Here is a 26,358-nt window from a genome sequence, read left to right as displayed (position 1 = left end):
ACAACTTAAAACATTGTTCAATAACTTATTAACAAAATAAATAAACACTATAACAACCTTTGAACACTTATATATGCAATTAACGCCAGCCATTAACACATAAGCAAACCCAAAGATATATGTAAGAGAGTTTTTGATGAATTCAAAAGGTCAAAAGACTTTTCATCAAACATAAATTGCGTTGGCATCCATCACTACTTCCTCATTAACTTCTTAAAAATAATCATTGTCTTAAGAATATTTCTTTCATGAGATTTCTCTCATTTTATATGAAAAGTCATATTTTTTTCGTATATGAACCAAGGTAAGATGAGGCAAAAAGTATGATATCTTCTTAGTTGATTTAATCATCAAATGAAGATGTACAAGTTCGTCTAAATAGGCTCTCAAAACAAGTAAATTAATGTTCAAGTATCATTAAAAAAAATTGACAGGTAATGTTCCGTATCTCATACATATAAGACTTTTTTTTACTATTATAATTATATGTTAATTGAGATAAAAAGACGAAATGCCCATATAAATTATATAGATCAAGAAGACGAGATGTCCATATAAATTCTGCATCAAAAAATATATAGAACTACTTAAAAATAAATTGAATTTTCAAATTCGTTCATAAAATAATTGAATTTTTTACATAATATTATTTCAAAATTTGGAGATACTATATATAAATCACCTTGCAATCTAATATATATCATTTCAAAATTCTTAGGTACAAGTTTATGTTTACCTCTATTTTGGTGTACAATCTTGGATGTAGGCTACATGTATAGGTACTTAACAAGAAAAAAGATTTGAGGTTCTGTATTTATTTTTTTATTATTAGTGCACGCTTATTTTCAGGCTCATCGCATATTATAAAAATAATTATAGTTGATCATTTATCTTTTATAGTCTTATTGATTTAATTTGTCATATGTGATAATTAAACTGGATCTATTTGCATTCAAATCTATTTTCGACCATTATGTAACGATTAAATTTATCCAAAATTCCTTTGGTGATCAAGGATAAATGTAAAACTTTATTTAAAACTTAATTGTTTTAACTTTATGTAGATGTTAATTTATTAAGCTATAATTTTATAATATTAAAGTCTTTATATATAATATATGTTTCAAATTTTTTATGTGTATACAAATCAATAAAAAAATTGAGGTCGTCCAACTATGACTCAACTCTAGAATTATTCATAGAAGAACTAGTAACTTGTAAGGTAATAAAATTTACAATTATTCTTATATATACATATCTTATACACACATACATTCATGCATGCATACATACATATGTACATACATATATACATATAATTGTTGAAATTAAATAAATTGTCTCCATTTTTTTAGTTAAAAAACAAATCCTAGAAAGGGTCTCTAAACCAACCTCGCACATGCACACATGAAAAGGGAGGTGTTATGCCTTTGAGCCACATATATGAAAAAAATTGTTGTACAAAACACTGGCTGTAAAAAATTGTTGTACAAAACACGGTTGGACAAAAAATTGTTGTACCAATAGTTTATGCAATTTAGATATATGGAAATAAAAAATTGTTAATCCGCCCAATATTCTTCAGTAATCCGAAAACATAATATCCATCCCTTAGCAAACTATTGCTGTATTGAATTCAAACAGAAATTACAACATAGCTGGAAAATCAAAAAAAAATTTGATGACATTCATATTTCATTGCTCAATTCTGGTTAGGTTTTTACTCTTACCGTACCCAACCAGACTTCCAGACTTCTTCAGACCCCACCAGCATGTATACATCTGTAGATACCCTAGGAAACATTGAGAAGAGCTCGGCATAGGCAAGGATTTCCTCTTCTTCCATTTCCTCAACAGGAGTGACTTCAAAGACCCTCAGGTGCCGAAAGTGTGCCAGAACATAGTTAATATAACTTACTTCGTATAGAGTTCCTGAGAAATCTTTGATGTTGATATTCTGGAGAGTGCTGCTGCTGACAGGGACAGTATTCTTTCCAAAGTAAACTGTTGGCTTGATCGGCCCATACGCATGGTCCAAATAATATTTAATCACTCTCTCAAAATTGCCATCAGTATAGATTGAATGATATTCTGCAGTGTTCTTTTGTTTTATCTGAAACAAACAATAATTACTGATTGCAACATAATAATAATTAAGGTACTTATATATGCTAATTGGTACTATGTTATCAGAATGGTTGCCTAATAAGACCTTATTATTGTTCTTCTGTATATAACTTAATAAATCGTAACTCATCAAAACTAAGTGACTTGTTACCAAATTGACAGTCAATATTAGAAATCCAAACAATCTTATAGATAATCTAGATTATATCTATCTAGTGTCGGTTCTATAATATAAAACTCTTAATAACATGGAAAAATATATTTCATCAAGTAAGAGTAAAAATAAGGGGAAGAAATACTTTTAAAAGTATGTTTAAGTGTGTACAGGGACTAAAAGAGAAATCAATTGGCAACTCACCGATATGAGCAATGTTTTCAGACACTTTGCACGGCTGATCAGATTATTAAGCTTGGTTTGATTAGATAGGCCGACATCGAATTCCAAAGCCAACACCTCCAGGTTTTTCATTGAGTTATTCGCTGATGAGTTATTTGCCGGCAAACACTTCATTTTCAACAAAGAAACAATTGGTAAGTATTTAAAAATGTCATCTTATAATAACTATAGCGTTAAATTGGAGCGAAAAAGAGGGCTCGAGAATCAAAATAAATTTCTCAAAGTGAGCACTTATAATAGGTTAAGACAGAAAAGCAAATTAAAGCACTTGCTTTCAAACACTGAATGGAGCTGTAATTTACAAATTTTAACATTTAATGATAAGAAATATATAAAAATTACCTCAAAAGCCCATCCATCTAGCTGCAAAAACCTTACATTCCCAAGTCTATTGATTATATTAACCTTCATATTCTCCGATTCTTCCTCAGCGATTCTAAGATCTGCTCCTCGGCATAACACCAGGTCATCAATATGCGGGCGACCAATAAAAGAGAAGTTCATTCTTCTATTTCTAATTAGAAGAGTCTTTAAACTTGATATATTCAACCTGAAATAATCAACGTTATCATATGGATGATCGAGTATTAATGTTTCAAGCTTGCTCCTCGGATTTAAAATTTTAATCTCCCCGAACCCTATGCATTGATGGATGGCCAGGTCTTGAAGTGATTCACAATGGCAACAAAGTAGACCAATCACATCATCAGAAATGTACATGTCTTCAAGAAGAAGCGATTTCAGCGATTTAAAGCCAGTGATAGATGAGAGATCATCAACTACACACCTTCTTAACTTCAGCACTTTCAGAGTTTTGGCAGTCAAAAGAGATGCAGGGATATGGGGGTACAAGTCCGAATAATCAAACTTAAGGTCAATCTCTTCAATACCATCTTTAACAACCAAACGGAGCCATTCTAATACATGAGAAATGAATCCAGCAGTGCTATTTGACAGCTGAAACTTTTCAACCACACTATCATGGTTTTCCAGGAACCGCGAAACAGATTGTAATTTAGTGAAAAAGCTGCCATCTATAGTTACTCTTAGTTCAATATTTGGTATTGAGGTCGACAGATGCTTAAATCTCCTGCTTGAATTACACAGGGACAAAGCTTCTTTCGTCGACAACATAGAAAATATTGTAGTCAAAATTTCATCCGGAAGAGAGCTGATGAAGTCAACAACAGATCGTTGGTTGCTGACTACATCACAATTTTTTGTTCCAGAACCACTCGCACCATTGCTATTCTTTCTTCGTTTGTTTGTCATGTTGGGTCAATGTCAAATACAAAGGTACTGCACCAGCAATTAACGATACACAATCTAATAAGTAGAGATAAACATTCACTGTTTCTAACATGACACAAAGCGAGAAGCTAATAATAAGTTGCGATCCATAATTTTAATCAAGAAACAATATACATATCATGGAGAATTGAATTGAAATTTTTTATATTAGAATTGTATTAAGGCTTTCTACAGTGATTATTATGCTATGGTGGCGCAATGATGGGACAAGATCTCTACCAACTAACTTAAATTTCATTGGAAGCTAGACCCTAAAACGGACTAACTATTTAGAGATCTACTCCTTGACCCATAAATGGGGATTTCCATTAAGGTGCTCAATTAAGTCAATCCCCTAACATCTCAAAATTTTAAGAGAACTCATAATTTAACAAAATGATGAGTAGTTGTTCCTAAAATTTAGAGTAATATTAAGGTGTATATATGAATTCAGATGCAACTAAACGCATGTAAGCAGAAAAGTATATACAAACATTTCCAGACAAACAATCAGATGTGAGATTAGTAGCCCTGTGAATAAGTAAGAACCCAGAGATATGAAATTACCAGAAATCCTAAACCCTAGCCTCGAGCTCCCTCAGATCTGAATTTGATACAGCTGCCAATCGCTCCAAGTAAGTGAGAATCACATTTATATAAGGAAAATGATATTATATATCAAGCAAAATTTTATAAAATTATTATTGATTTTGCATAGCTGGCAATTTTTAAGTGGTTTCACTCATAATGGGACCCACATATATATAAATAGTTAAAATCAGCTATTTGACAAAATTTAATATCTGTGGATTTTAATGTATTGTATTTAATTTTGATTTTTTGCGGATCTTGATAAAATGAAACAGAGTTGATACAAATTATTTAGGATTTAAGAGCAGTTCTTCAAAATCTCATCGATTTTGGTGGGATTTCAACACACTTAAAATACACCCAACAATTCCACAAAATCCATTATCTTTCTAAGCCTAAAAAAATCCATTTACATTTGAATACTATCAAATTTTGATGAATTTTAAATAATCCAAATTGATTACCATTGGATTTTTAAGCATAATTTAAAATCCTAATTGAATACCACCAGATTTTATAACATAATTTAAAATGCCAATTGAATATCCCATGATTTTGATACATTTTAAAAAATCCGAGTGAAATACTCTCGGATTTCATGAATGAAAAAAATATTTTAAAACACCAATTGAATATACGCCATTAAATTTTATAACTATCCTTAACCTCTAAATGCATTTTTGTCTTGATTGATTAAGTACCTATATCCATGTTCTCCACCCTAGTTTCTACACCAAACAATATATATATTGAATTACTCAGAAATAAATTGAATTTTCAAATTCGTTCATAAAATAATTGATATTTTTTTGCTCAAAATTATTTCAAAATTTGGAGATCTTATATATAAATCACCTTGCAATCTAATATATATCATTTCAAAATTCCTAGAAACAAGTTCATGTTTACCTCTATTTTGGTGTAAAAACTTTGATGTAGGCTACATAAATAGGTACTTAACAAGAAATAAGATTTGAGATTCTCAATTTGGCAAAAATGCCCCTTTTTCCCATGTTATTCGCAAAATTACTACATGCCTTGACTCGTTGCAAAAATATGTTTACTTTACAATTTCAATTATAACATTTGTATAGATATGAGTTTGTTCTGGGGGATTGCTATCTTCATCTTCTCATCTCATCATCGAGTTCAGTTGTCCTTGATGAGGCCGATACTCGCGGTGACGGAAAGAACGGGTATAAGAGGGAGGTAAGTAAGGAGAGAGAGAAAGTGTGCTAGTTGGTTGTTTTTGAGTTGATTTCCAGTTTGTTGCTTTAGTTGATTTTTTGGTTGATTTTGCTTTTGTGGTTGTTTTTGTGTTATTGTTATCGGCCCGCATGTGCATTCATTTTTGGCTATTTGCAACTAGTTGCAACTTATTATGCAACTAAAGGTAATTTTCAAAAGATTTTTCAACGTTGCATTTGTGGTTGCATATATATTTTGCTAGCAGTTGCAGCATATGCAACTTCCGTATTTTTGCAAATATATATTTTGAAATATAGTTTTTTTGCAATTTGTTTTAAAACGTGACAATAATTTTACAAAAAATCATTTAGACTTGGGTATTTATGAGAAAAGCCCATTTTCTTATTGTTAGTACACGCTTATTTTCAGCTCATCACGTATAATAAAAACAATTATAGTTAACCATTTATCTTTTATAGTCTTATTGATTTAATTTGTCATATGTGATACTGAATTAACGCCCTTTCAAGACTATTTTCATAAATACATTTTTCATAATTATAGCTCAAGTGATGATCGAGTCACAAGTCTTTTTTTTCAAATTAATTATTTCGGGTAAATTTCACCGAAACTATTTGCATTCAAATCTATTTTCGACCATTATGTAACGATCGAATTTATCCAAAATTCCTTTGGTGATAAAGAATAAATATAAAAATTTATTTAAAATTCACTTGTTTTAACTAATTTATTTAGATGTTAACTTATTAAGCTGTAATTTTATAAAATTAAAGTCTTTATATATAACATATATTTCAAATTGTTTATGTGTATACAAATTAATAAAAAATTTGAGGTCGTCCAACTATGACTCAACTCGAGAATTATTCATAGAAGAACTAGTAACTTGTAAGGTAATAAAACTTAAAATTATTTTTTTATATACATATCTTATACACACATACATACATACATACATATTTACATGCATTTGTTGAAAATAAATTGTCTCCATTTTTTTTAATTAAAAGACAAATCCTAGAAAGGGTCTCTAAACCAACCTCTCCCACATGCATACACATGAAAATGGAGGTGTTATGTCATTAAGCCACATATATATGACAAATGAATTGTTGTATAAAACGCTTACACGGAGCTGGACCCATATATATAAATAAAATAAAATGAGTTTTAGTGGTCGCCTATAAATAACTAGAATTTGTTTGCATTTCATGTTTTAATTAGATTTTTATTTGATTAGTTGAGTATTTGTCATTATAATTATACTAACCACAATTCGAGTTTAAAAATAATTCAACAATTGCATGCAAAGATGTTAAACAAAAGCAATCTAAAATAAGACACATAATTGTCGATTATCAACTTTAGATTTGTAGATAGTCCATAGGGGACCATTTATGCCACACATGTACGATTTCTTGGGACATAATTAAATAATATCCAACCAATAGTTTATGCAATTTAGATATATTAAAATAAAATACTGTAAATTAATCCACCCAATATTCTTTAGTAATCCGAAAACCTAATATCCATCCTTAGCAAACTATTACTGTATTGAATTCAAACAGAAACAACAGAGCTGGAAAATCAAAAAATATTTGATGACATTCATATTTCATTGCTCAATTCCAGATTTCTTTGTCCTAGTTTTAGAACCTGCAGATTCCATTCTGGTTTGGCTTTTACTCTTACCGTACCCAACCAGACTTCCAGACTTCTTCGGACCCCACCAGCATGTATACATCTGTAGATACCCTAGGAAACATTGAGAAGAGCTCGGCATAGGCAAGGATTTCCTCTTCCTCCATTTCCTCAACAGGAGTGACTTCAAAGACCCTCAGGTGCCGAAAGTGTGCCAGAACAAAGTTAATATAACTTACTTCGTATAGAGTTCCTGAGAAATCTTTGATGTTGATATTCTGGAGATTACTGCTGCTGACAGGGACAGTATTCTTTCCGAAGTAAACTGTTGGCTTGATCCGCCCATAATGGCGGTCCCAATAATATTTAATCACTCTCTCAAACTTGCCATCAGTATAGATTGAATGATATTCTGCAGTGTTTTTTTGTTTAATCTGAAACAAACAATAATTACTGATTGCAACATAATAATAATTAAGGTACTTATATATGCTAATTGGTACTATGTTATCAGAATGGTTGCCTACGAAGACCTTATTATTGTTCTTCTGTATATAACTTAATAAATCATAACTCATCAAAACTAAGTGACTTGTTACCAAATTTACAGTCAATATTAGAAATCCAAACAATCTACTAGATAATCTAGATTATATCTATCTAGTGACGGTTCTATAATATAAAACTCTTTATAACATGGCAAAATATATTTCATCAAATAAGAGTAAGAATGTGGGGAAGAAATACTTTTAAAAGTATGTTTAAGTGTGTACAGGGACTAAAAGAGAAATCAAAGGTTGGCAACTCACCGATATGAGCAATGTTTTCAGACACCTTGCACGGCTGATCAGATTATTAAGCTTGGTTTGATTAGATAGGCCGACATCGAATTCCAAAGCCAACACCTCCAGGTTTTTCAGTGAGTTATTCGCTGATGAGTTATTTGCCGGCAAACACTTCATTTTCAACAAAGAAACAATTGGTAAGTATTTAAAAATGTCATCTTATAATAATTATAGCGTTAAATTGGAGCGAAAAAGAGGGCTCGAGAATCAAAATAAATTTCTCAAAGTACTGAGCACTTATAATAGGTTAAGACAGAAAAGCAAATTAAAGCACTTGCTTTCAAACACTTAATGGAGCTGTAATTTACAAATTTTAACATTTAATGATAAGAAATATATAAAAATTACCTCAAAAGCCCCATCCATCTAGCTGCAAAAACCTTACATTCCCAAGTTTATTGATTATATTAACCTTCATATTCTCCGATTCTTCCTCGGTGATTCCAAGATCTGCTCCTCGGCATAACACCAGGTCATCAATATGCGGGCGACTAATAAAAGAGAAGTTCATTCTTCTATTGCTAATTAAAAGAGTCTTTAAACTTGATATATTCAACCTGAAATGATCAACGTCATCATATGGATGATCCAGTATTAATGTTTCGAGCTTGCTCCTTGGATTTAAAATCTTAATCTCCCCGAACCCTGTGCATTTATGGATGGCCAGGTCTTGAAGTGATTCACAATGGCAACAAAGTAGACCAATCATATCATCAGAAATGTACATGTCTTCAAGAAGAAGCGATTTCAGCGATTTTAAGCCAGTGATAGATAAGAGATCATCAACTATACACCTTCTTAACTTCAGCACTTTCAGAGTTTTGGCAGTCAAAAGAGATGCAGGGATATGGGGGCACAAGTCCGAATAATCAAACTTAAGGTCAATCTCTTCAATACCATCTTTAACAACCAAACGGAGCCATTCTAATACATGAGAAATGATTCCAGCAGTCCTATTTGACAGCTGAAACTTTTCAACCACACTATCATGGTTTTCCAGGAACCTCGAAAAAGATTGAAATTTAGAGAAAAAGCCATTTATAGTTACTCTTATTTCAACATTTGGTATGGTGGTTGACAGATGCTTAAATCTCCTGCTTGAATTACACAGGGACAAAGCTTCTTTCGTCGACAACATAGAAATTATTCTAGTCAAAATGTCATCCGGAAGAGAGCTGATGAAGTCAACAACAGATCGTTGGTTGCCAACTTTGCTGACTACATCATTATTTTTTGTTCCAGAACCACTCGCACCATTAATATTCTTTCTTCGTTTGTTTGTCATGTTCAGTCAATGTCAAATCCAAACGTACTGCACCAGCAATTAACGATACACAATCTATGTAGAGATAAACACTCACTGTTTCTAACGTGACACAAAGCGAGAAGCTAATAAGTCGCGATACATTAATCAAGAAACAATACACATATCATGGAGAAATGAATTGAAATATTTTATATATGAGCTAGTTTCATTAGAAAAATGACTGTACATTTAGGATGCAGAGAAACTAAACTGGGTGATCACCTCTCCAATCCCTGTGTATAACTATATCCTTCTAATTTTAACGTCCATCACAAGGCTATCAGTTATCTCTAACGTAAATGGTTGATGAAAACCAATTTCGGGTGTGCAAATTTTGGGGAAGCAAATATCATATGATCCAACTAAGTTTTTTCAAATTATCTTAAGATTTTTAAACTGTTGACTTAGCATTGTATTAAAGCTTTCTACACTGATTATTATGCTATGGTGGCGCAATGATGGGACCAGATCTCCCCCAAGTAACTTAAATTTCATTGGAAGCTAAACCCTAAAACAGACTAATTCTACTTAGAGATCTACTTCTTGATCCATAAATGAGATTTCCATTAAAGTGCTCAATTAAGTCAATTCCCAAACATCTTGAAATTACAGGAGAACCCATAATTTAACAAAATGAGTAGTTATTCCTAAAATTTAGAGTAATATTAAGGTATACGAATTCAGATGCAACTAAACGCATGTAAGCAGAAAAACATATACAAACATTTCCAGACAAACAATCAGATGTGAGATTACTAGCCGTCTAGCCCTGTGAATAAGTAAGAAACCAGAGATATGAAATTACCAGAAATCCTAAACCCTAGCTTCTTCGAGCTCCCTCAGATCTGAATTTGATACAGCTGCCAATCGCTCCAAGTAAGTGAGAATCACATTTATATAAGGAAAGTGATAAAAATATATCCAGCAAAATTTTATAAAATTATTATTGACTTTTTGCATAGCTGGCAATTTTTAAGTGGTTTCACTCATAATGGGACCCACATATAAATAGTTAAAATCAGTCATTTGATAAAAATTTAATATACGTGGATTTTAACGGATTGTATTTGATTTTGATTTTTTGCGGATTTTTGATAAAACGAAACAGAGTTGATACAAATTATTTAGGATTTACGAGTAATTCTTCAAAATCTCATGGATTTTGGTGGGATTTCAAAACACTTAAAATACACCGAACAATTCCACAAAATCCATTATTTTACGAAGCCTAAAAAAATTCATTAGCATTTCAATACCATCAAATTTTAATGAATTTTAAATAATCCAAATTGAATACCATAAGATTTTTGAGCATAATTTAAAATCCTAATTGAATACCATGGCATAATTTACCATAGCATAATTTAAAATCCCAATTGAATATCCCACGATTCTGATACATATTTTTAAAATCCTAGTGGAATACCCTCGGATTTCATGAATAAAAAAATCTTTAAAAAACCCAATTGAATATACCCCATTAAATTTGATAACTATCCTTAATCTCTAAATGCATTTTTTTAATAACAAGAAGTTCGAGTGCCAAAAACTATATCTCAAACAAAAAAACTCTATAAATTTATTCATTTCCAACCTTTCCATCTTCCGCCTTTTTTATTCATCAGATATAAAGTATGTATGAACTCATTTGTCACTAACCAACTTATGATACGAACCAAATCATAAACTAGTTGTTCATCTTGGTAAAACAACAAACATATAAAAGTTAACATAGTGCAAGTTATTGTCTATGAGAGACATATATACAAGTGAATTATCAATTAGACGTAAAATGTGTAAAATAAAGTTAATAAATTAAAGTTATATGGCGCAAGTTTTTATCTTTAATTTAAGATTTAACCCCAAAATATATTTAGGATCAACTATATCCAATTCAAGTTGACATGTCATATGAAGTTTAATCTTCAGCGTGATGCAAATAACTCTACTTAAACGCCAACAACTTGACTTTACGGACTCTAAATCTGATTTTTAGCATTCAAAATTTAAATATTAGAAATATTTATATAAAATAAAACTAATATAACATGTAATAAAAACAAACATAAGTATAGAGCTTTTTCTCTAAGTATGTTTAAGGATTTATGATTGTTGTTATCTTTACACAAGCTATCATATTACATCAGATGTAATACATCTTAATAATGAAATTTTTGAGTTATTTTTTATTATCAAATTACTCACCAGATATATTTTTATATAATTATCGTGGACACAAAAATATTTATTATTTGGTTTGTTCCATCTCCCTTTAGTAGCCTTTTTAGTGAGATCTCAATTAACCGGTCAAATTTGTTTCGATGTTAAGGTGGTCATTATATAATGTACAACTATACATATATATATATATATATATATATACACTTAAAATTAAAAAAAATATATCAAATTATGATACCTTAGAAGTCGTAATTCTTTCCTTAAGATGCCTGAATCTATGAGACGTAATCACTTATAACTAGAACTTCTTGTTTCCAAAGGAGAATCAATTAAATCATCTATCAAATCAAACTAATAATATCCTTAAGATGTGAATCTATGAGACGTAATCACTTATAACTAGAATTTCTTGTTTCCAAAGGAGAATCAATTAAATCATCTATCACATCAAACTAATAATACGTATAAGCGCAATCAATTAAATTATCTATCAAATTACATTAATAATATGTGAACAAATGTGGCTAGAAGATGAAAGCTTAATTATGTCAAAATGAGTATTTAGTTTCAAACTTATCTCGACCAGAACTTGTTTATATATGTTTATGACCGCAAGATGGATGTCGATTTATATAATCTCTTTGCACTCAAAAGATTTAAACATGGGTTTGATAAAAAGCCCATGGGCTATAAGATTCATATTGTCCATGATTAATTATGACCTGAAAAAGTCCACAGCAGCCCAAATAAAAAACACTCTACAGACTAAAACCATCCATTCTATTACATTCTAATTTGGCCTAGTTCACTAAACTATCTAAAATGACAATGGATTAAGAGTATATGTTTTATAAATAACTTAAAATTAAAGTTTATAATTATAACCCCAATTTAGCCTGCTTGATGAAAAAATATATAATATTTGGTCGGTGATAAAAAATATATATATTATTTGTACAAAATTATTTATATAAAATAAAATTAATACAACATGTAATAAAAATAAACATAAGTATATAATTTTTTGCTTGAATACGTTTAGGGATTTATGTTTGTTATTATCTTTACAAAAGTTACCTTACATCTTAAAATTAAAATTGTTAAATTATTTTTTATTATCAAATTACTTATTAAGATATTTTTTTATAAAACTATCGTGGCACAAATATATTTGTTTTTTGGTTTCTCCTCTCTTGTTTAGTAATTTTTTTCATGGCGATCTCAATTTACATCTATACATATGTAGGTGAAATAATACAAAATATATAAGAGGATTATATAATGAAATCAAATGCATCATATAAATGTAAGTGATAGATTTACCTTCCATGTCGGAATTCTTTACTTAAGATGGTTGAATTTATCAGATGTGATCGCTTAGACCTAGAATTTTTTGTTTAGAAAGAGGAATCAATTAAATCATCTATTGAATTAATCAAACTAATAATTGGTGAGTAAAAATATATGAACAAATGGCCAGAAGATGTAAGCAGGGCTTCAGAGGAAGGGCGAGCAGGGCGACCGCCCATGGCCCATACTTTTTAGAGGGCCCAAAATTTAATCATATATATATATATATATATATATATATATATATATATATATATATATATATAGGTTTAGGCCCCATTTGTTTATTGCTTAATGATAGCTTAATGAGGCTAAGTGACCGCTTAAGACAATTTAGCTCATTTGGTAATCTTTTTCATAGAGCTGAGCCGGCTGAGGAAAACATATGATTGCTGATCCATTCCTGTTTAGATTTCTATCTCATCACTTCAGCTCTGCATATTACCACAAAGTAGTTTCAGGGAAATAAAATTAATGCTAATTTTGTAGCTTTGTGATGTGCAAATGAATATTCTATAATTTATGTACGTTCTTACCTTGATTTCGTCAGTATAATTTACTCCCTCCATTTCAAAATAATAGTCGTTTTGACTTTGTGCACGTATTTTGAGATGAAAAAACATACTTCTACATATTATTTTTGAATTTTTTTTTTCTGAATAAAAATAGAGATGTTAAACTTTTATTCAGAAAAAGAAAATTTCAAAAATAATGTGTAGAAATATATTTTTTTTACACCTCAAAATACGTGACTATTATTTTGAAATGGAAGGAGTATGTATTAACATATTTAGTTAATTTTGAATTCGCAGTATCATAAATATTTTATAAAAAGAAAATTTGGGAGGGCCCAAAATTTTATTTTCTCCCTAGGCCCTCAAATGGTATGGAACCCTGGATGTAAGCTTACTTATGTCAAAAGGAGTATTTACTTTGAAATTTACCTGGACTAGAACTTGTTTATACATGCTTATGACAGCAATAGATGGGTGTCTATTTATATAATCTCTTTGCAGTCAAAAGATTTAAACATGAGTTTGATAATGAAGCCCATCCGTTATAAGTTCATGCCGTCCATAATTAATTATGACCTTAAAAAGCCCATAGGAGCCCAAATAACAAAAACTCTACAACTAGAACATCACATCCATTCTATTACTTTTTTTTTTCTTTGATGTGATCACGTGAGTAGGAATTAAGCTTTAATTAACCACATTCTTAATCACACATAAATCTAAGATATGCAAAGCTCAATATAATATATGAAAATAAATTATATACATGGTTCCAAAGTAGAGATTGAAAAAATTTTCAATACTCTAATCATGAATCTACAAGTTTTCAATGCATGATTGTACAGGTTCAAGGAAATTGATTGAACTTCAATTTTACTCTAAACAAGGCCTGATATGCGTCGAATCAATCAAACTGGCTTCAATATGGCCTTATCTAATCATAGTTAGGTGCTAGCTGGTTTGGTTCAATTTATATCAATTAAGTATAAATAACTTGTTTGAAAGAAAGAAGAGAAAACTGTAAAGTTAAGAAGAGCTTTTTCAATCTCTCTCCTTGTCTCCTAAAAAATCCTTCCCCTATCGGTGACTACTTATTCAAAATTTTGAGAGATCGATGTTGACGAGGCAATGACAGCCGCTATCTTTTCGACACTCCGTCGTCGTCGGCGTCATAATCAGCACCGTAGAACAAAGCGTGATAAACTGACCAGACTGTATGACGACGGCGAGGAAGACAAGAGGCTAGGGCTTCTGTTACCTGTAATTGCCCTAGGTATGCTCAAATATATGAGCGTTACTACTAATATCATATACAATCAAGTCTGTTTTAACTCACATTCTTCCTTATATATATAATTTGCATATCCTTGTATTCACTTTGAAGATCTATACTCTGATTATAGTTTCTGAGATATAGTATCATTTCCTACATTTATTGTACCACATATTTAGTTGTACACCAATAGAAAAATGACTTTTTAGTGTTAGTCAAAAAAGATTTTTACCGTGAGTTTTCACCTATAATACATGAAAAAGACGTTATAGTTGACAAAATCTGCGTCGATTAAATACGCGACACTAAAAGAATTTATGTGTCGGGTAATAACCGACATCTTAAAACTAATAAAGACACATATTTGTTGCTTACAACATCGGTTGTCTAGAAAATACCGACACCTAGTGTATATGTTTTTGCATCGATTTCAGAAAATACAGACACCTATTGTATATGTTTTTGCATAGGTCTACCAAAATGCCAATGCCTAATGTCTGTTTTATTTGTTTCACCTTTTGGATAACCGACACCTAAAATCTTTTTCCAAAAAAATAATTTATTTTCTTGATATCCCTGGTGCATAGAAAATCTCATACACCAAAGATCTTAAGCGACCGATCCGGCGGAACATCACTGTCTAATGTAATACTTTTTATACATAAAAGGAAAAGACATCAAAATATTAATTTTAGTAAAGGTCTGATTTACATAAAATGAATTTCTAATAGGAGATACAATCTCCCCCTCAGCCAATCAAACCAGCCATCTCAACTAGGGGTGTAAACGAGCCGAGCCGAGTCGAACACTGCTAGGCTCGGCTCGAGCTCGTCTAAAAAGTTCGTGGCTCGAGTTCGAGTTTGAGTTCGACCGAGCCTTTAATTTCAAGTTCGAAGCTCGGCTCTTAAATAGTTCGATAAGCTTGAGTTCGGCTCGGAAGCTCGAATCAAGTCACCAAATATTGACAAAAACTCGAAATATGATCGGTTCGACTCGAGTTCGATTCGATTAAATATATAAATTATAAATAATATATTAAATATTTTTGTAAAAATATATTTATAATAAAAAAATTAAAAAATAATAGAGGCTCGATAAGGCTCGCGAACCTTACGAGCCGAGTAATTTGAAGCTCGAGCTCGGCTCGGTAAAACATCCAAATAGCTCGAGCTCGAGCTCGGCTCGATTATTACCGAATCAAATTCGAATATTTTCTGAGCCGAACTCGAGTAGCTCACGAATAGTTTGGTTTGTTTACACCCCTAATCTCAACCATCAAAAACTTGAGTAAATCATCCTCAAGCTCCTAACTGAATATATGAGGTCCTCTTTATAGTGTTCCCATTCCATTAAGCCCATGAGCAGCAGCACCGATATTGTAAATAACTGGCGTACTCCAAATATTGTGTACTGGTTCAACTGGAACAACTACAAGGGTGACTATGTGGCTTGTTTACCTGGGACAGTAGGATATTCAAAGCCATCTAGATCAAAAGATCCACTGCAGACTAAGAAAACATAAAATATACTTTTCAGATATGAGAAGAATTGGAGAAAAACCAAACCCCTTTAAAGCCAAGATATATATATCCAGAGTTGGCTTCTCATATTACCATTTTCCTCTCTATATGTCCATTTATAAAGTGGGGATCAGATATTATAAGATGAAAAGAGAAAAAAAGAAGTAAAATATCTACATACTACATATTTGCTTCTTAAACAATTCCATATATGTCAACTTATATATTTGAGGAATCTTAGAGTTTTCTAAATGACGGTAAAGCCATAGATCCTGCATGTTTACAATATGTGGGTGGTCCTAAAAAGATGTCACAAAACTAGGAAGCATAAATATAAATTTTATGTCATAATTTTAACAATATACAACATCACGTCAAAAGCTTGGCATTGTATCAGCCAGAGAGTATCATAAATTCTGGAGTTCAATTTTGTAATTACCATATCCATGATATAAGGTAATTACAAAATCGAACTCCAGAATTTAAAATAACCACTTGATGACACAATGTTAAGCCTTCAAGGAGATGGTGTATATGGTGATAACTACCCGATATAATCTAGGATATTTTAAGAAATGGAAAGACTAAGGAAGCATAAGTACAAATTTTTAACTCCTATGTCGTCATTTTAACCATATACAATATCTCATCAAAAGTTTGGCATTGATTCAGGAAGTGAGTATCTCAAATTCTAGAGTTCGATTTTGTAATTACCTTATATTAGAGATAAGGTAATTACAAAATTGAACTCCAGAATTTCAGATAACCATTTGCTGACACAATGTTAAGCCTTCAAGGAGATGGTGTATATGGTAACTACCCAATATCATCTAAGATTTTTTTAAAATAAATGGAAAGACTAAGGAGCATAAGTACAAATTTTTAACTCCTATGTCGTCATTTTAACTATATACAACATCTCGTCAAAAGTTTGGCATTGAATCAGGAAGTGAGCATCTCAAATTCTGGAGTTCGATTTTGTAATTATCTTATATTAGAGATAAGGTAATTACGAAATTGAACTCCAGAATTTAAGATAACCATTTGCTGACACGATGTTAAGCCTTCAAGGAGATGGCGTATATCGTAACTACCCGATATCATCTAGGATTTATTTTAATAAAAACTAAGGAAGCATAAGTAAAAATTTTATGTCATTATTTTAACAATATACAACATCACGTCAAAACCTTGGCATTGTATTAGCTAGTGAGTATCATAAATTCTAGAGTTCGATTTTGTAATTACCTTATATTACTGATATGGTAATTACAAAATTGAACTCAAGAATTTAAGATAACCACTTGCTGACACAATGTTAAGCCTTCAAGGAGATAGTGTATATGGTAACTATCCGATATCATCTAGAATTTTTTTGATAAATGGAAAGACTAAGGAAGCATAAGTACAAATTTTTAACTCCTATGTCATCATTTTAACAATATACAATATCTCGTCAAAAGTTTGGCATTGAATCAGGAAGTGAGTATCTCAAATTCTAGAGTTCGATTTTGTAATTACCTTGTATTGGAGATAAGGTAATTACAAAATTGAACTCCAGAATTTAAGATAACCATTTGCTGACACAATGTTAAGCCTTCAAGGAGATGGCCTATATAGTAACTATCCGATATCATCTAGGATTTTTTTTAATAAATGGCAAAACTAAGGAAGCATAAGTACAAATTTTTAACTCCTATATCGTCATTGTAACCCAACCCTAACATAGGCTCGAAAAACTAATTACTCAATCCCATAGTAGTCTTCTTTCTCATAACTCACAAATACATTATAAGATTTCTTAGATATAGATTAATAGACCCATAATTTTAATACAAGTGTCATAAAATAGAATAACTGGATTCATGATTGTATCCACCTTTAACAATATTGTAGGATGTAGTAGATATGTCAGTTTTTCTTGATCTCTTCTTATTTGGGCTACAATTCTCACAGTAGGAGCCAGTTGCCTATGTTGAGGAGTGGTGTCCAAAACCCAAGGCAATTAATTGGCTCCAAAAGGTCCAATTGTATAACTCTGTTGCACAAGGAAAACACAACATATTTATAAATATATATTGCATGCACAAACTCAAGATATCAATATTCTTGTTATTACCTTCATGTACATGAATATTTATCTGGTATAACAAGAATCTATATACTTTTGCCATGGATCATTCCTTAGTTAGACCTTGAATATAGAATATACGAAGAGAAATAGAGAAAATACGAAAACAAGAAGAACTCCTACTCTGTTGTAGTCCTAGCAGATTTCCATAACAAATGCCTCAAAGCAATGCCTTTATCATCCTTGTGCATATTCTCATATAAATGCATAACTCCGAATCTGTGTTCTGCATTAGGAAATACGAACTCCAATGCATTAATCAGACCATGTATTGATTATATGCGAGATCAGTCCAATTACAACCAAGTAATCACATTTATGTAAAATACCATTAAATGCCAAAAGGCACAGACAATATCCTTAGATGACTTTCAGTATTTACAGAACGCTTACCTGCTTTGTTGGTCTATTAGTTAGGGAAAATTTTGCAACAAAGTGCTCCATAACAATAACAGCATCTAAACCACCAACAGTAATCATCTTCGGGCCAGCCAAATGGACTGGAAAACATATTAAGTTGTGGATTCCCAACTGCAGTATGTTGGGAATTACTGGTTGCCTCTTGCTTTTCCGGTGATGCTAGCATAGCTAGAAAATCATCCATAGATAGCATATTTAGTTGCTTATGTCATATATAGAACAGTAATTCGGCCACCTTTTCCGGCCAATCAATTCGTAATTTGGGACCTTTAAAACAAAAAGCCTGATTTGAAGGGCACAGGCGCACAGCCCCAATTGAAAAAACGTCAAGTAATTTCGAGATTGGGGATGCCAAACACATAATGTATAAAACAAGTAATATACATGTAGCCATGCAAGTAGCATACAAACATATAAGATTCTGAGTCCAACAGTTAACAATTACTATAATAGCACAAGAAAGCTTACACGATATATACAGGCTTCGAGCTCTGACTCTGATGGGAAAAACTTCTTATGTGAAATGGATTCAGCCGCTGCTGCAGATGGTTTCAACCCTAATTTCTTGTGTGAAATGGATAGCGCGCCGTCATATTTTAAGACATTACTGGCTTGGGCCGTGCAGGGCCCGCTCAACTAAATTTGAGACCATAAGCAGATTTGAACATGAGGCCTTTTTTATATATAAAATTTTTTTAATTTAAAATTATATATATTTTAGATTATTATAAATTAATTACGCACAAAATTTATATATCATTTTATATGTTGTTTTTTATTTGTTATTAGGTTTATTTGTACATTAATGTAACATTTAAATTAATTAAACATTAGAAAAGTACTATAACATAAAAAGCAGAAATCATATAATTAATTATAATAATGTAAAACTTGTGAAAAATAAATATTATATATTTTAGATGATAAATTTTATTACATTTAGTAAGTACTTAATACACATGTGACTAAAAAATTTAAATCATTTGATTCATTTAATTCTCACTTTTTAAATTAATTTTATTTATATTTATTAGTATTTCATGTCATATATATATATATATATATTATCTTTTTAAAGTTCAATGATTCATATTTGTTTTAGATATTTTGTTTTTTCCATATTTACAAACAAAAATTTAAATATTATTATTTCAATATATATACTTTCATAAAATTTTGAGGCCTAAGTTGGGGCCCTAAGCGACCGCTTAGATGGCCTTAGTGTTGAGCCGGCCCTGGGGCCGTGCCAAGCACATTTTTAAATAATTTTTAAAATATTGTACTTTTTTTTAATTCTAAATAAAAATTTAGTGTTTAAATTTTTATACAAAAAAGAAAAAATTTAGAAATAAGCCGTTGCGTGTCGAACAGTGTGAAAAAACTGTAAATAAATGAGGGGGAAGAGGGAGTATTATTTATTATAATTATATTTTTTTATTGAATTATATTATTATCCTCTTAATATACTTATATACACTATAGTTATTTAGATATAAAACTTTATATATACATTTGATCTTATCTTGATTTTTGATTTTTTTTTAAAAAAAAGTCTCAAATACATGTTATGATATGTATTTATTTCACAATGATATATTTTATTTTAGTAAAATGATTAGTATGTTATTTTGATTTTCAAAGAGATTGAAAAAAAATATTGCAATTGACTTGTAGGGTATCTTATGTATAGTAAAATTGAAATTTTTTAATATATAATTATTTTGGAAGTCTAATCGGTAAATTTTCTGTGTGAGGCTAGTTAGAATTATGATATGTCCTTATTTTAAAATGATGTTTTATATTAATAAAATTATTGTGTTATTTATGATTTCCAAAAGAGATGAAAAAATATATTTTACAATTGATTTGTCGGGTATTAATCGTTCATAAAATTTCTTCTTAATTTTATGATTTATAAGAAATCTAAAACAACACATATTTACATGTTATTAATTTGAAATTTCTAAATGATGTGTGAAATTTTTATCATGCTACACTGTCTTTTTGTAAAGATGATTATATAGGTACTTGTTGAAGCCCAGGTTGTGCTGACATGAATATCGATAATAAGTATATAAGAAGTCCATATAATTTACATATATTTTATCCATACATGTATTTTCTTGAAACAAGTTTTGGTGATCATGGTGTGAATAATCAATGTCTCTTGATCTCAACTCCAGCGTTAACAAGGTCGCAACTTAATTACTCTTCCTCTCTAACCAACCATTGTCTCTCTTCTCCATCCTCTTTTGGTCTATAAAAAGATCATTTCTTGATCCATTTTGAAACCATGCATGCTCAATTTCACGTTCATGGGAGCTTAAAGAGTCCGCTTGAGAACAAGGCATACTAAGAGAATGATAGGCCACAAATAACCAACCAATTTTTTCGTAAGTTTTGGCGGTGCTTATAAGAGTGTTTGATCCATGTTTGAAAGCATAAGTACATATGGTAATTTCATTACGTTCACCAAAACAGTAAAATAGTCGAGTTTAACATGTGTCAAGATACAAAAGGGATTTGCACTGGTGATAAATCATACAGCTGTGAAACCTATCCAATTTTAAGTGTTAAAAAGAGAGATCCTAATTTTGAAATATTTATGAAAGATTTCAATTGATAAACCTCCATCCAGAATTGAGAGAGCATAATATGCAAACCTGGGCCATTTGAATTACTTTTCTGCAGATTTAAAAAGAGTATTTGAATGAGAGCATGATTGGATAACCCAAGTAGTTAAGTGTTTATCCTCCGTTGTCTCATGTCCTAGGCTCGACTTTGGCTCACCTCAAGAATATATGGTCATCCAGCATGCATAACCAGCTCCAGCATGGTTATGCCCTTGTGTTGCTAATGTATGGCTGTCGACTATTAGTTACCCTCCTCGTCAATGATAGTTTAACTGTGACCAACCCTGGCACATCAGTTTGCACATAGCTTTGACTTGTAGTATAGATTAATAATGTCACTGCCCCATCTAGTATATTTAAGGGCACCCAATTGACCTTTTTCAATTTGCGTGAATCAGGCAGCATTTAAAGAATATTGGTCAGATGTTGCAATTTGAAGGATAACATATAGTTCATATATTGATCGTCTTCTTGTGTATGTCGTCGGTGATACGATGATGATTATAAAACTCAATAAACATGTTTTAGAAACAAATATTACGTCGGTCATCTTGGGATACAAGAATAACCAGCATTTAAAAATGATTTTTGATGATAAAATTTATCTTAATGTCCATATAAATTATATAGATCAACGGAATGCAATTCTTAGCTCTATCAAAATTTCATTTCGGTCTTAGTTATGAAAATGGTCTTAAAAGGACGTTCATTTGGTATCACACATGAAAAATTTAATCAGTGAGAGTATAAAATATATATGAATGATTTAAGTTTTTTTTTATATATAGAGACAAAATAAGCGTGCAACAATAATAAGAATATAAATACGGAAGTCTAAATTTTTTGTCTTCGATTGATTAAGTACATATATCCATGTTCTCCACCCTAGTTTCTACATCAAAAAATATATAGAATTACTCATAAATAAATTAAATTTTCAAATTCATTCATAAAATAATTGATTTTTTTTACACAAAATTATTTCAAAATTTGGAGATCTTATATAAAAATCACTTTGCAATTTAATATATATCATTTCAAAATTCCTAGAAACAAGTTAATGTTTACCTCTATTTTGATGTAAAATCTTGGATGTAGGCTACATACATAGGTACTTAACAAGGAAAAAGATTTGCGACTCTGTATTTATTTTATTATTATTAGCGCACGCTTATTTTCGGCTCAACGCATATAATAAAAACAATTATAGTTGGCCATTTGTCTTTTATAGTCTTATTGATTTAATTTGTCATATGTGATATTGAATTAAGGCCCTTTCAAGACTATTTTGATAAATACATTTTTCCTAGATACAGCTCAAGTGATGATTGAGTCACAAGTCCTTTTTCAAATTGATTATTTCGGTTAAATTTCATCGGAAATATTTGCAGTCAAATCTATTTTCGACCATTATGGTAACGATCAAATTTATCCAAAATTCCTTTGGTGATAAAGGATAAATATAAAACTTTATTTAAAAAAATTGTTGTATAAAACGCTTCCATTGAGCCGGACTAATATATATTAATAAAATAAAATGAGTTTTAGTGGTTGCTTATAAATAACTAGCTAGTATTTGTCTGCATTTCATGTTTTAATTGGATTTTTATTTGATTAGTTGAGTATTTATCATTATAATCATACTAACCACAATTGAGGTGTAAAAAGAATTCAGCTATTGCTTGCAAAGATGTTAAACCAAATTAAGCAACCTAAACTAAGACATACAATTGTCAATTATCAATTTTAGTTTTGTAGGTAGTCCGGGGGGAACCATTTATGCCACATATACCACTTCTTGGGACATAATTAACTAGTAATATCCAACCAATAGTTTATGCAATTTAGATGTATGGAAAAAAAATATTGTTAATCCACCCAATAATATATTCTTTAGTAATCCTAATATTTATCCCTTAGCAAACTATTACTGTATTGAATTCAAACAGAAACAAACAGAGCTGGAAAATCAAAAAATATTTGATGACATTCATATTTCATTGCTCAATTCCAGACTTCTTTGCCCTAAATTTAGAACCTGATTCCATTCTGGTTTGGTTTTTACGTTTACCGTACCCAACCAGACTTCCAGACTTCTTCAGACCCCACCAGCATGTATACATCTCTACAAACCCTAGGAAACATTGAGAAGAGCTCTGCATAGGCAAGGATTTCCTCTTCCTCCATTTCCTCAACGGGAGTGACTTCAAAGACCCTCAGGTGCTGAAAGTGTGCCAGAACAAAGTTAATATAACTTACTTCGTATAGAGTCCCTGAGAAATCTTTGATGTTGATATTCTGGAGAGTGCTGCTGCTGACAGGGACAGTATTCTTTCCAAAGTAAACTGTTGGCTTGATCGGCCCATACGCACGGTCCAAATAATATTTAATCACTCTCTCAAACTTGCCATCAGTATAGATTGAATGATATTCTGCAGTGTTCTTTTGTTTTATCTGAAACAAACAATAATTACTGATTGCCACATAATAACAATTAAGGTACTATGTTATCAGAATGGTTGCCTAATAAGACCTTATTATTGTTCTTCTGTATATAACTTAATAAATCGTAACTCATCAAAACTAAATGACTTGTTACTAATTTGATCCCAGTCGATATTAGAAATCCAAACAATCTAATAAATAATCTAGATTATATCTTTCTAGTGACAGTTCTATAATATAAAACTCTTTATAACATGGCAAAATATATTTCATCAAATAAGAGTAAAAATATGGGGAAGAAATACTTTTGAAAGTATGTTTAAGTGTGTGCAGGGACCAAAAGAGAAATCAAAGGTTGGCAACTCACCGATATGAGCAATGTTTTCAGACACTTTGCACCGACGATCAGATTATTAAGCTTGGTTTGATTAGATAGGCCGACATCGAACTCCAAAGCCAACACCTCCAGGTTTTTCAGTGAGTGATTCGCTGATGAGTTATTTGCCGGCAAACACTTCATTTTCAACAAAGAAACAATTGGTAAGTATTTAAAAAAGTCATCTAATAACAATTATAGCATTAAATTGGAGCGAGAAAGAGGGCTCGAGAATCAAAATAAATTTCTCAAAGTGAGCACTTATAATAGGTTAAGACAGGAAAGCAAAGCACTTGCTCTCAAACACTAAATGGAGCTGTAATTTTACAAATTTTAACATTTAATGATAAAGAAATATATAAAAATTACCTCAAAAGCCCATCCATCTAGCTGCAAAAACCTTACATTCCCAAGTTTATTGATTATATTAACCTTCATATTCTCCGATTCTTCCTCGGTGATTCCAAGATCTGCTCCTCGGCATAACACCAGGTCATCAATATGCGGGCGACCAATAAAAGAGAAGTTCATTCTTCTATTGCTAATTAAAAGAGTCTTTAAACTTGATATATTCAACCTGAAATGATCAACGTCATCATATGGATGATCCAGTATTAATGTTTCGAGCTTGCTCCTTGGATTTAAAATCTTAATCTCCCCGAACCCTGTGCATTTATGGATGGCCAGGTCTTGAAGTGATTCACAATGGCAACAAAGTAGACCAATCATATCATCAGAAATGTACATGTCTTCAAGAAGAAGCGATTTCAGCGATTTTAAGCCAGTGATAGATAAGAGATCATCAACTATACACCTTCTTAACTTCAGCACTTTCAGAGTTTTGGCAGTCAAAAGAGATGCAGGGATATGGGGGCACAAGTCCGAATAATCAAACTTAAGGTCAATCTCTTCAATACCATCTTTAACAACCAAACGGAGCCATTCTAATACATGAGAAATGATTCCAGCAGTCCTATTTGACAGCTGAAACTTTTCAACCACACTATCATGGTTTTCCAGGAACCTCGAAAAAGATTGAAATTTAGAGAAAAAGCCATTTATAGTTACTCTTATTTCAACATTTGGTATGGTGGTTGACAGATGCTTAAATCTCCTGCTTGAATTACACAGGGACAAAGCTTCTTTCGTCGACAACATAGAAAATATTCTAGTCAAAATGTCATCCGGAAGAGAGCTGATGAAGTCAACAACAGATCGTTGGTTGCCAACTTTGCTGACTACATCATTATTTTTTGTTCCAGAACCACTCGCACCATTAATATTCTTTCTTCGTTTGTTTGTCATGTTCAGTCAATGTCAAATCCAAACGTACTGCACCAGCAATTAACGATACACAATCTATGTAGAGATAAACACTCACTGTTTCTAACGTGACACAAAGCGAGAAGCTAATAAGTCGCGATACATTAATCAAGAAACAATACACATATCATGGAGAAATGAATTGAAATATTTTATATATGAGCTAGTTTCATTAGAAAAATGACTGTACATTTAGGATGCAGAGAAACTAAACTGGGTGATCACCTCTCCAATCCCTGTGTAATGTGTATAACTATATCCTTCTAATTTTAACGTCCATCACAAGGCTATCAGTTATCTCTAACGTAAATGGTTGATGAAAACCAATTTCGGGTGTGCAAATTTTGGGGAAGCAAATATCATATGATCCAATTAGGTTCTTTCAATCCATCTTAAGATTTTTAAACTGTTGACTTAGCATTGTATTAAAGCTTTCTACACTGATTATTATGCTATGGTGGCGCAATGATGGGACCAGATCTACCCCAAGTAACTTAAATTTCATTGGAAGCTAAACCCTAAAACAGACTAATTCTACTTAGAGATCTACTTCTTGAGCCATAAATGAGATTTCCATTAAAGTGCTCAATTAAGTCAATTCCCAAACATCTTGAAATTACAGGAGAACCCATAATTTAACATCATGAGTAGTTGTTCCTAAAATTTAGAGTAATATTAAGGTATATGAATTCAGATGCAACACTAAACGCATGTAAGCAGAAAAACATATACAAACATTTCCAGACAAACAATCAGATGTGAGATTACTAGCCCTGTGAATA

General features: G+C 31.2%; 3 protein-coding genes across 3 annotated transcripts; all 3 read right to left on the bottom strand.

Annotated features, from left to right (window-relative positions):
- Positions 1 to 1,726: 1,726 nt before the first annotated feature.
- On the bottom strand, positions 1,727 to 3,796 carry LOC135150608 (F-box protein At5g03100-like). The gene is made up of 3 exons (XM_064087142.1): positions 2,867 to 3,796; positions 2,486 to 2,632; positions 1,727 to 2,113 (listed from the first exon to the last, which is right to left on the bottom strand). Exons 1-3 carry the CDS (start codon positions 3,794 to 3,796, stop codon positions 1,727 to 1,729), a joined length of 1,464 nt encoding a protein of 487 aa, XP_063943212.1.
- A 3,509-nt stretch (positions 3,797 to 7,305) lies between these two features.
- Positions 7,306 to 9,388, bottom strand: LOC108224575 (F-box/LRR-repeat protein At4g14103-like). The gene is made up of 3 exons (XM_017399244.2): positions 8,516 to 9,388; positions 8,068 to 8,214; positions 7,306 to 7,692 (listed from the first exon to the last, which is right to left on the bottom strand). Exons 1-3 carry the CDS (start codon positions 9,386 to 9,388, stop codon positions 7,306 to 7,308), a joined length of 1,407 nt encoding a protein of 468 aa, XP_017254733.2.
- Positions 9,389 to 23,499: 14,111 nt separating this feature from the next.
- LOC135150606 (F-box protein At5g03100-like) lies at positions 23,500 to 25,558 on the bottom strand. Its single transcript, XM_064087137.1, has 3 exons — positions 24,623 to 25,558; positions 24,245 to 24,391; positions 23,500 to 23,886 (listed from the first exon to the last, which is right to left on the bottom strand). Exons 1-3 carry the CDS (start codon positions 25,556 to 25,558, stop codon positions 23,500 to 23,502), a joined length of 1,470 nt encoding a protein of 489 aa, XP_063943207.1.
- Positions 25,559 to 26,358: the final 800 nt, after the last annotated feature.

Source organism: Daucus carota, chromosome 1 (assembly GCF_001625215.2).
Source record: "Daucus carota subsp. sativus chromosome 1, DH1 v3.0, whole genome shotgun sequence".
Classification (NCBI taxonomy): Eukaryota; Viridiplantae; Streptophyta; class Magnoliopsida; order Apiales; family Apiaceae; genus Daucus; species Daucus carota.
Note: the sequence above shows the minus strand (reverse complement) of the source record. Positions and strands in the feature narration are given on the sequence as shown.

Excerpts from the sequence above, each read along its gene's own strand:
- LOC135150608 (XM_064087142.1), bottom strand. The coding sequence starts at position 3,796 with ATGACAAACAAACGAAGAAAGAATAGCAATGGTGCGAGTGGTTCTGGA. Across the intron at positions 2,633-2,866 it reads TAGATGGATGGGCTTTTGAG|TGTTTGCCGGCAAATAACTC; the intron begins GTAATTTTTATA and ends TTGAAAATGAAG. Across the intron at positions 2,114-2,485 it reads TGAAAACATTGCTCATATCG|ATAAAACAAAAGAACACTGC; the intron begins GTGAGTTGCCAA and ends TGTTTGTTTCAG.
- LOC108224575 (XM_017399244.2), bottom strand. The coding sequence starts at position 9,388 with ATGACAAACAAACGAAGAAAGAATATTAATGGTGCGAGTGGTTCTGGA. Across the intron at positions 8,215-8,515 it reads AAGAATCGGAGAATATGAAG|TGTTTGCCGGCAAATAACTC; the intron begins GTTAATATAATC and ends TTGAAAATGAAG. Across the intron at positions 7,693-8,067 it reads TGAAAACATTGCTCATATCG|ATTAAACAAAAAAACACTGC; the intron begins GTGAGTTGCCAA and ends TGTTTGTTTCAG.
- LOC135150606 (XM_064087137.1), bottom strand. The coding sequence starts at position 25,558 with ATGACAAACAAACGAAGAAAGAATATTAATGGTGCGAGTGGTTCTGGA. Across the intron at positions 24,392-24,622 it reads TAGATGGATGGGCTTTTGAG|TGTTTGCCGGCAAATAACTC; the intron begins GTAATTTTTATA and ends TTGAAAATGAAG. Across the intron at positions 23,887-24,244 it reads TGAAAACATTGCTCATATCG|ATAAAACAAAAGAACACTGC; the intron begins GTGAGTTGCCAA and ends TGTTTGTTTCAG.